Source organism: Argentina silus (genome assembly GCF_951799395.1).
Source record: "Argentina silus genome assembly, contig: scaffold_718, whole genome shotgun sequence".
Taxonomy (NCBI): Eukaryota; Metazoa; Chordata; class Actinopteri; order Argentiniformes; family Argentinidae; genus Argentina; species Argentina silus.
This window is the reverse complement of record NW_028152492.1, coordinates 1-11,177: the sequence shown is the minus strand read 5'-3', so window position 1 is coordinate 11,177 and position 11,177 is coordinate 1. Positions and strand designations below refer to the sequence as shown.

Below are 11,177 nucleotides of genomic sequence, written 5' to 3'. Positions count from 1 at the left end.
CACTACCCCCCTGTACTAACCCTAACCCTAGAGACCTCTTCACCCCCACTACCCCCCTGTACTAACCCTAACCCTAACCCTAAAGACCTCTTCACCCCCACTACTCCCCTGTATTAACCCTAACCCTAACCCTAAAGACCTCTTCACCCCTGACTACCCCGCTGCACAGTTCCTCTACTGTGAATAAAAGCAAGTGACTGCCTGTGGCCCCTGGTCCGAGCATAGATATGTTTATCTTATGATGACTGATGGATACATGATTCACTTACTTAAACTAATGTATTTGTTGTAAATCACTTTGGCTAAAAGTAAAAAATGTAAACATTTAAAAATGTAAACATACAGTATATACTGTAGCCCCCTTCCGAGTCTAACACACACACACACACACACACACACACACACACACTCACACACACACACACTCACACCACTGCAGCAGACACACACACACACACGCCCTGCACCCTCCCCCACCAGCCCATTAATGGTGTCCTGAGCTATCACGTCTCTGATTGGTCTAATTACTCACAGTGATCAGCCTGCAGCGAGAGCGTCACACCGGGGCGACCGAAGAAGGTTCCTCTCTCTCTCTCTCTCTCTCTCTGTCTGTCTGTCTGTCTCTCTCCCTCTCTCTCTCTCTCTCTCTCCCTCCACCAACATGTCTCTGTCCTCCACCAATACATCAGCTCTCTCTCCCTCTCCCTCTCTCTCTCTCCCCTTTCTTTTCTAATTGAATTTTCAACTGCCTTTTAATTAACACCGGCCTGATTTGCATACGGCGGGGGGGCAGCCCCTCCCCCTGCATGTCTGAGAGAGCTTGGCACGGAGCCAGGAGCGGGGAGGATGTCTGGGAGGGGAGGGAGGGAGGGAGGGGGGGGGGGGGGGGGTGGAGGGTAAGGTGCCTCGATGGAAATAGACAAACAAAAGAGGAGGAAAATTAGCAGCTGGAGGTAGAGAGACATGGAGAGACACATACCATGAGATAAGAAGGGGGGAGGGGGGAGGATGGGAGGGAGGATGGAGGGGAGGGGGGAGGATGGGAGGGAGGGGGGAGGATGGGGGGAGGATGGAGGGGAGGGGGGAGGGGGGAGGTGGTGGTGGGCGGTGGCAGGAGTCATCCCACAACACATGCCCGCAAAACACAAACACACACACACAAACACACACACACACAGATTCCGCTATCAAACACTAATTAACAAAAGGCGAGAAAGCGAGACCCATGCTGAATAATTGTACTCATCTTACAAATGCCGCTGACTGGAGACACACGCAGACGAGCAGCGGCATTATGCAGATGAGCTGGGCGGGGACGCTAACGAGGCACAGGGTAACGAGGGGGCACCCTCCGTCACGGGAGGAGACTGCTGCAGACCGCTTACCAATCTGGACTCAGGGAGGAATCCGCATCAGCGCTCCTTTGACCAACGGCACGGCAGAACCCTAATCTGGGGAACGCTGAGGGGAACCGGGCTACAGCCACAGGAAGGCGTTGGGGTCTGCGTCAGTGATGTTGTTGTTGTTGTTGTTGTTGTTTGTGTGTAGAGTCATACTCGACAGTAGTTGTGTGAAGGAAATACTCTTACATCATGGGAGCATGTGTGATGTAGACGCATGCACACACACACACGTATAGAGTATACACACACATGTATACAGTACACACACACACACACGCATAGACGCACACACCAACCTGGTGCTGATTTGTCATATGGTGTGTTTTCCTGAGGGCACTCTGAAAGGCAGCATCCATCAGACTGTACCAAGCCAGTCTGACCAATGACATCCATCTCCTCCCACACTAATTGAATAAACACACCCCCTAACGCATGACCGAGGGGTCTGGCGTCATGGTAACGTGTTTATGTCTGGCGCTGGCGTTCACTGCTCTGCACCTGCAATGCATTCTGGCAGCAAAAGCTGTGACTATGTCGCTAAGCGCTAAGCGCTAACACAGCTGGCATTGTGTAATGGGGAAACGGTGCTGCATCTGTACATACTTACACTGTACCAACTACTCCGTATATAATACTTTATACACCTCTACTGACTGGAACTATTCACAATCCAATTCATCACAAGCAGCGGTTTCCAATCCAAATGCCTTTCCAAAATGCACAGCTCTCAGGGGCGGTAGATGTGTGTTAACCCTGATCGGTCAGGGTCTTCTCAGTAACCAGACAGGACCTCCACAGATCGGTCAGGGTCTTCTCAGTAACCAGACAGGACCTCCACAGATCGGTCAGGGTCTTCTCAGTCACCAGACAGGACCTCCACAGATCGGTCAGGGTCTTCTCAGTCACCAGACAGGACCTCCACAGATCGGTCAGGGTCTTCTCAGTAACCAGAAAGGACCTCCACAGATCGGTCAGGGTCTTCTCAGTAACCAGAAAGGACCTCCACAGATCGGTCAGGGTCTTCTCAGTAACCAGACAGGACCTCCACAGATCGGTCAGGGTCTTCTCAGTAACCAGACAGGACCTCCACAGATCGGTCAGGGTCTTCTCAGTAACCAGACAGGACCTCTCATTTACCTCAGAGGGGAACAGGCCCTCTCTGGCATTCTGCTAATTACTGTACTTTCAGCTGTGGAACACCAGGCAGCAATATCGATTACACCGGCTAATCAAGACAGCGCTAAATGACAGGGCAATTAAAAGGCTCCCGTGTGTGAATCAAATCTGCAGCTAAAGGCTATTTGGATCAGGTGTAGCGAGAAGAGAAGTTTATGCAGCGGTTGAGGAGTTTAAAATGCTGCTATCCTCTTGTAGCAGCATAGAGAATGCAGTAGTCCTCTGTGGCTCAGTTAACAACACTTAGGTTGTGGGTTTGATTCCTGCTGGGACCATATACACTGAAATGTGTGCACTCACTGCAACGTAAGTCGCTTTGGATAAAAGCGTCAGCTTTGAAACTTGAATTTTGAAGAGTAGACAATTTCTGCTGCAAGACTCAACATTGTAAAAGACGGCGAAAAAAAGGGAATATTTACAACTTTAATCTTTATTTCTTTAAAATAACATGATATCAAAGGCAATTCTGTTATTATTAATACCAGTACAAAAAATGTAAATCAGACACAAATGAATATACAGGACAGAGAATGACAATGACACTTGGAAGTTTGAAGATTATAGTTTGTAAAATGAATGAAACAAAGACCAAAGGCTTCCTACTGTTATGGGTGATATCCTGGGAGGAGGAGGAGGAGGAGGAGGAGGAGGAGGAGGAGGAAACATGGACAAGAGAGAGAGAGAAAATGTTCCATTTCTGGGTGCAAAATATGTTTAACAAAAAGAAAGAAAAAAGGGCCTTAATATGAATTAAATCTTGTAGTGTGGAAGTCGGCACCAGCTAACATAATCATCACTCTTTTCTTTCCAGTTTAAAATAATGTGTAAGCAGACAGCCTTCGATAAATAAGGCAATAGTGAATGTAGGTAGAGGGATGAAGGTAGAGGGATGAAGGTAGAGGGATGAAGGATGAAGGTAGGGGGATGAAGGTAGAGGGATGAAGGTAGAGGGATGAAGGTAGAGGGATGAAGGATGAAGGTAGGGGGATGAAGGTAGAGGGATGAAGGTAGAGGGATGAAGGTAGAGGGATGAAGGTAGGGGGATGAAGGTAGAGGGATGAAGGTAGGGGAATGAAGGTAGAGGGATGAAGGTAGGGGGATGAAGGATGAAGGTAGGGGGATGAAGGTAGAGGGATGAAGGTAGAGGGATGAAGGATGAAGGTAGAGGGATGAAGGTAGAAGGTAGGGGGATGAAGGTAGAGGGATGAAGGTAGAGGGATGAAGGATGAAGGTAGAGGGATGAAGGATGAAGGTAGGGGGATGAAGGTAGAGGGATGAAGGTAGAGGGATGAAGGATGAAGGTAGAGGGATGAAGGTAGGGGGATGAAGGTAGAGGGATGAAGGTAGAGGGATGAAGGTAGAAGGTAGGGGGATGAAGGTAGAGGGATGAAGGTAGAGGGATGAAGGTAGAGGGATGAAGGTAGAGGGATGAAGGTAGGGGGATGAAGGTAGAGGGATGAAGGTAGAAGGTAGGGGGATGAAGGTAGAGGGATGAAGGGTGAGGGATGAAGGTAGAGGGATGAAGGTAGGGGGATGAAGGTAGGGGGATGAAGGTAGGGGGATGAAGGTAGGGGGAGACACAGCCCAGTAGGATAAGTAGACTGTTGGTGAGGAGGGTGGATGGTCAGTTGAACTTCAATTCAGTCAATTCAGGAATTACATTTATATTTACAATTCAATGATTGCAAAACAGGGGATTTATTTTCAATGTTTTCTCAATAAACTGAAAAAGAAAAACGTTTTACATCAAATGTTTTTTCATTTTTGAAATCCCAAATTCAAAACGAGTTCCGGAATTGACTGAATTGAGATGGAAATCAACCTCGGCCTGGCGAGGAGTAGTACACTTCTCAGTCTCCTAATGTGTATAAATACTATTCATCTTAAAATCACTCTTTAAATGTTTCTGTATTATAAAAAAAACCAAACACAATATATCTCTTATTTGGAATCAAAAGGCACTCCGGGGGGGGGGGGGCAATGGGCATGTGGATTTGATAAATCGAATCACTCGTACTAATGAACAGCTATATAAAACAACCCACCACCATGAGGAACAGGGGGATGGGAGGTGTTGTGTAGTGAGTCAGTCCAAGGCCCCAGAAGTAGTGTCTCAATGTATCCCACGTTCGCCGTCAATGTTGTTCTGATGACGTTAACCAGACTCAAAACACCGGCATCCTCATCACCTCACATCCTCGCTTCCTTCTCAAAACCCCATTGGATGAGAAGATCCAATAAGGTCCCTCCCCTTCGGTAATATGGAGAAGGGAAGAGAGGAGGCGAGGGGAGAGAGGATAGACTGTTGGGACGCAGCCCTGACCACCACTCCCTGTTCATCTGAACCAATCAGCATCACTCCCTGTTCATCTGAACCAATCACCACCACTACCTGTCCATCTGAACCAATCACCACCACTCCCTGTCCATCTGAACCAATCACCACCACTCCCTGTTCATCTGAACCAATCACCACCACTACCTGTCCATCTGAACCAAACACCACCACTCCCTGTCCATCTGAACCAATCACCACCAGTCCCTGTCCATCTGAACCAATCAACATCACTCCCTGTCCATCTGACCCAATCAGCATCAATGTCAGCCTGATGTGATGCACCCATTTGTTGACTAACCACTCTGGCATCATCATCATCATCATATCAAATCGTTTCAAATACCTGATCAAGTACCTGCACCATGACTGCTGAAGACATCAGACCTGGGAAAAAGTATTCTAAATAGTTTCAAATATTTGAAAAACCAAAACCCGGTGTGTTTGATTTAGCTGGCTTTAGCATGCAGCGTTAGCACTTCTGAGACGACTACTGAGACGACTACTGAGACGACTACTGAGACGACTACTGAGACGACTACTGAGACGACTACTCCATCGGTTCCACTGTGCCTGACGATTTAAAAAACACCTCAAGCTTTTTTTTTTTTAATATTTGAAACCATTTCAAACAGGCATTCTTGCCCGGGTCTGGTGGACACAGCTCTGACGCTCTGAGAGTTCTCCTTTATCAAAGAGACACACTAAACGATCACCTTTCACACGTCTGGGGAGTGGATGAATTATGGATTCTGGAGCATGTTACTGGGTGTCTATTAAAAAGGATGAAAGCGGATGAGATTAATATTTCACCGTAACAAACGGTTTGAGGCACGTCTGCCACAGCATTTTGTGATGTCACGGTGTCACTCAGTTAGTGTGCCCCCCCCCCCCTCGACTGATGAGAGAGAAAATGAAAGAGTGAAAAACACAGGTAAAAGGCCGGTCGAGGGTCAGGTAAAAGGCAGGCCGAGGGTCAGGTGGGTCAGGTAAGGCAGGTCGAGGGTCAGGTAAGGCAGGTCGAGGGTCAGGTAAGGCAGGTCGAGGGTCAGGTGTGTCAGGTAAGGCAGGTCGAGGGTCAGGTAAGGCAGTCGACGGTCAGGTAAAAGGCAGGTACAGGGTCAGGTAAGGCAGGTACAGGGTCAGGTACAAAATCTAATAGGTTGTAGTACATTATGTGCATTTACCCCTGCTTCTCTGTACACAGATGGTAAAAGGAGCTGTGTTATTATTGAGACGACGCATTGGTGAATAAACAGCCTGTGTGTCTGTCTTTGGCCACCGGGGGGCGCTGTAACAACATCCTCAGGTCCCCCAGTTCTGTTGTCCTACTCCCTGTGGCAGGGGGAGGGAGTGGGAGGGGCCAGGGGCATGCTGGAGGGAAGTGGAAGGTACAGGGCAGGTGGGGGGCGGGGCTCTAGATCTCGTGGGCGGTCAGGTGGTGTTCTGGGACGCCGTTGGCGTGGGAGAGCGTGTGATTGGCGTGGGCGGTGGTGTTGTTCTCGTTGAGCCGGCGGACGCGGTACACCTCGTAGTGGATGCTGCTGGTGATGTCCTTGATGTTCTGCATGTGGGTCCTGGGGAGACGTGGAGAGACGTGGGTCGAGTCAGAGGAATACAGGTACCACACACACACACGGGACCATGAGAACAATACACTCACACACACACGGGACCATGAGAACAATACACTCACACACGCAGACAGACAGACACACAGACGGACAGACAGACAGACACACACACACACACAGACGCAGACAGACACAGACAGACAGACAGACACACACACACAAAGAGACACACACACACACACACACACACACGCAGAGACACACACACACACACACGCAGAGACACACACACACACACAGAGACACGCACCTTCAAATACATGGACACAAACACACAGACACATCAGGACACACAGACAGACACATCAGGACACAGACAGACACATCAGGACACAGACAGACACATCAGGACACACAGACAGACACATCAGGACACACAGACAGACACATCAGGACACAGACAGACACATCAGGACACAGACAGACACATCAGGACACACAGACAGACACATCAGGACACACAGACAGACACATCAGGACACACACACAGACACATCAGGACACAGACAGACACATCAGGACACAGACAGACACATCAGGACACAGACAGACACATCAGGACACAGACAGACACATCAGGACACAGACAGACACATCAGGACACACAGACACATCAGGACACACAGACAGACACATCAGGACACAGACAGACACATCAGGACACACAGACACATCAGGACACAGACAGACACATCAGGACACAGACAGACACATCAGGACACAGACAGACACATCAGGACACACAGACACATCAGGACACAGACAGACACATCAGGACACAGACAGACACATCAGGACACACACAGACACATCAGGACACAGACAGACACATCAGGACACAGACAGACACATCAGGACACAGACAGACACATCAGGACACAGACAGACAGACAAGTCAACGTAGGGATATTGAGTGACAAGTCAACGTAGGGATATTGAGTGACTCACCTAATAAGTAGATCCCTCAAATAGGCGAACTCACAGTGAGCGATGTTCTCAACTGCAGGGAGGAACCACAACATGTCAGCTGTCACCTCCGCACAGCAACGCCACAGCTATTGTTAATGTCATTTACAATAATATATCATATTGTATCATATCATTGAGAGAACAGAAAATATATATATATCGTTGTCTATGTTTTTTCCAACTGTATTGGACAGAGACAGTGGGGAGAGACAGGAAGTGAGGAGGAGAGGGGATGTCAGCAGGGCATGGGCCAGGTTCCAACCCGTGGTGACATGGGCATGTGTGTGCACTGTAGGCCTTGGTACCAGACCACTGGTCCACCCCAGGCCACGGTACTGATACCAGACCACTGGACCACCCCAGGCCGTGGTTACTGGTACCAGACCACCGGACCACCAGGTGGCGCTGTTACAGTCAGAGCAGTAGAATCAGACAGCTTGCAGCACAGACAGGATGAGAGCCTCCCACAGCCCTCGCTGCTTCCTGCTAATTCAGTTTATTCAAAGCCCTTCTGAAGGAGAGATAAATCTGACTGGCTGGACAAATTCTGGCTGACAGGAGGGTTTGTGTGTGTGTGTGTGTGTGTGTGTGTGTCTCTCTGTGCGTGTGTCTCTCTCTGTGTGTGTGTGTGTGTGTGTCTGTGTGTGTGTGTGTGTGTGTGTGTGTGTGTGGCTTCATATTCCAGGAAATTAACTTTCCGTCTGGGAGCGTTCATAAAGTGAGGCATCAGATGATGACATTATTAAAGACATATTGAAAATGAAGTGCGGTGTATTTTGATGCTTCATTGCTCCTCACTTTGAGTATACCACCACGACGCCCACCCTGGCATTCACCAGCTGCCCGTGTGGCACAGAAACTAATCCAACGCTCGAAAACGCTGCAGTCATATGCAAACGAACGCATAGACACCCGCAAACACACACACATGTAGTCAGCTGATACAGACACACACACATGTAGTCAGCTGATACAGACACACACACATTTCAATTTTAGGGGGTCTTGCGATGTATCGTGACATTTGTCACCCATGTCCAGTTAACTCCTTCAGTGCCGAGGGTGAATAAAGTCGCCCAAACCGTCAACAGCCTAGAGTGCCAAGGGTGACTTCATTCACCAAAAAAACCCATTAATCAATGATGACGCTTCATGTTGTAGCCAATCAGAGTGTTGTTGCTAGGTAAACACCACATAGAACACTTGGAACACTCCAGGTGGAGAGTGTTCCGGAACTCTTTGGCAGTTGGTGAGTTAAAACCGTTAAAACCGTCTGAAATCTAAGCGGATTATGAGACAAGATGAGAAAGAAGAGATGAAAGGAGGCTGGTGGAGGGAGGGAGGGAGGGGGGGAGGGTTGATTCGGAGAGAGGAGGACAGCTGAGGTGTTTACCTTCTATAGTCCCCCATTTTGTTTTCCTTCCCAGAAGCCTCCTGCCGTTCACCTGGTACTCCTGGTCGCTGCCCACCACAGCGAAGGGGATCATCTCCTATTGGACGGGACACACAGGGGTCAGGTGTCAAAGGTGAGGGGTCAAACACACACCGTCAGTGGAATGTAACATTTCCATCTGGATGTGATGGAGCGAGAGAGAGACCTGTCGGTGTAGCTGTGTGTCGACACTGAGCTGTGGACAGGTGTGTGTGAGAGAGAGAGACCTGTCGGTGGAGCTGTGTGTCGACACTGAGCTGTGGACAGGTGTGTGTGTGTGTGTGTGTGAGAGAGAGACCTGTCGGTGTAGCTGTGTGTCGACACTGAGCTGTGGACAGGTGTGTGTGAGAGAGAGAGACCTGTCGGTGTAGCTGTGTCGACACTGAGCTGTGGACAGGTGTGTGTGTGTGTGTGTGAGAGAGAGAGACCTGTCGGTGTAGCTGTGTGTCGACACTGAGCTGTGGACAGGTGTGTGTGTGTGTGTGTGAGAGAGAGAGACCTGTCGGTGTAGCTGTGTGTCGACACTGAGCTGTGGACAGGTGTGTGTGTGTGTGTGTGAGAGAGAGAGACCTGTCGGTGTAGCTGTGTGTCGACACTGAGCTGTGGACAGGTGTGTGTGTGTGTGTGTGAGAGAGAGAGACCTGTCGGTGTAGCTGTGTCTCGACACTGAGCTGTGGACAGGTGTGTGTGTGTGTGTGTGAGAGAGAGAGACCTGTCGGTGTAGCTGTGTGCTGACACTGAGCTGTGGACAGGTGTGTGTGTGTGTGTGTGAGAGAGAGAGACCTGTCGGTGTAGCTGTGTGTCGACACTGAGCTGTGGACAGGTGTGTGTGTGTGTGTGTGTGTGCGCGTGTATGTGTGTGTGTCTCTGTGTGTGTTTGTGTGCGTGCATGCGCGTGTGTCTCTGTGGTCTTACTCTGATCTTGTCATTGATCATTCTGTCCTCCGCGTCCTCATCAAACTCCTTCTGGGGGTACACATCGATCCCATTGGCCCTCAGCTCCTCCCTGATCTGTACACACACACACACACACACACACACTGGGGTGTGAGGGGGATGAGAGAGGACAGGACCATCTGGAACAGTAAACACACTCTTCCCACATACTGGCCTACAGAGAGATGGCCCGGGGGGGGGAGGGGTGACAGGTCAGGGGGGTGAAAGAAGTATGAGTCATCAGTGGGGCCAGGAGAGTGTGTGTGTGTGTATGCGTGCGTGTGTGTGTGCGTGTGTGTGTGTGTGTGTTTGGGATCAGAGCACATACACCCACACCTGAAAGCTTGTCTATAAAACCACTGGTGCAAGGCTAACAGCTTCACACAGACAGCCTTGCCTGACGAATCCCATTGGCTGTGGTACACCACCGCCAGAATGACATCACCGCCAGAATGACATCACCGCCAGAATGACATCACCGCCAGAATGACATCACCGCCAGAATGACATCACCGCCAGAATGACATCACCGCCAGAATGACACCACCGCCAGAATGACATCACCGCCAGAATGACTACCACACAGAGGTCTGCTCAGGACCGTCTGCATGCGCTGGCTCTTACAGCTTTAAGTGGTCTTACCACTAATCCTTCTGTTAATCTCCTAAAATATGTTCAGTTTAAACTAACAACCCGTCTCTCCCTCTCTCTCTGTCTTCTCTCTCTGGTCTGTCTCTCCCTCTCTCTCTGTGTCTCTCTCTCTTTCTCTGGTCTGTCTGTGTCTCTGTGTGTGTGTGTGTGTGTGTGTGTCTCTCTCTCTCTCCCTGCAGTGCCCTGCCAGTAATAGCATTCAAATGAATGCCTGCCTTTTTCATTTTTCAATGACTACACTCTCATCCCCCACCTCTCTCTCTCTCTCTCTCTCTCTCTCTCTCTCTCCCTCTCTCTCTGTGTCTCTCTCTCTTTCTCTGGTCTGTCTGTGTCTCTGTGTGTGTGTGTGTGTGTGTGTGTCTCTCTCTCTCTCCCTGCAGTGCCCTGCCAGTAATAGCATTCAAATGAATGCCTGCCTTTTTCATTTTTCAATGACTACACTCTCATCCCCCACCTCTCTCTCTCTCTCTCTCTCTCTCTCTCTCTCTCCCTCTCTCTCTGTGTCTCTCTCTCTTTCTCTGGTCTGTCTGTGTCTCTGTGTGTGTGTGTGTGTGTGTGTGTCTCTCTCTCTCTCCCTGCAGTGCCCTGCCAGTAATAGCATTCAAATGAATGCCTGCCTTTTTCATTTTTCAATGACTACA

The 11,177-nt window shown here is 49.5% G+C and overlaps 1 protein-coding gene across 1 annotated transcript; it reads right to left on the bottom strand.

Annotated features, from left to right (window-relative positions):
- Positions 1–2,988: 2,988 nt before the first annotated feature.
- On the bottom strand, positions 2,989–9,960 carry LOC310824786 (septin-9-like; the record flags this gene model as incomplete). Its single annotated transcript, XM_083698036.1, has 4 exons — positions 2,989–6,491; positions 7,497–7,548; positions 8,911–9,007; positions 9,865–9,960. Coding segments are annotated over 4 exons (405 nt in total), but the record flags the coding sequence as incomplete, so codon positions are not given.
- Positions 9,961–11,177: the final 1,217 nt, after the last annotated feature.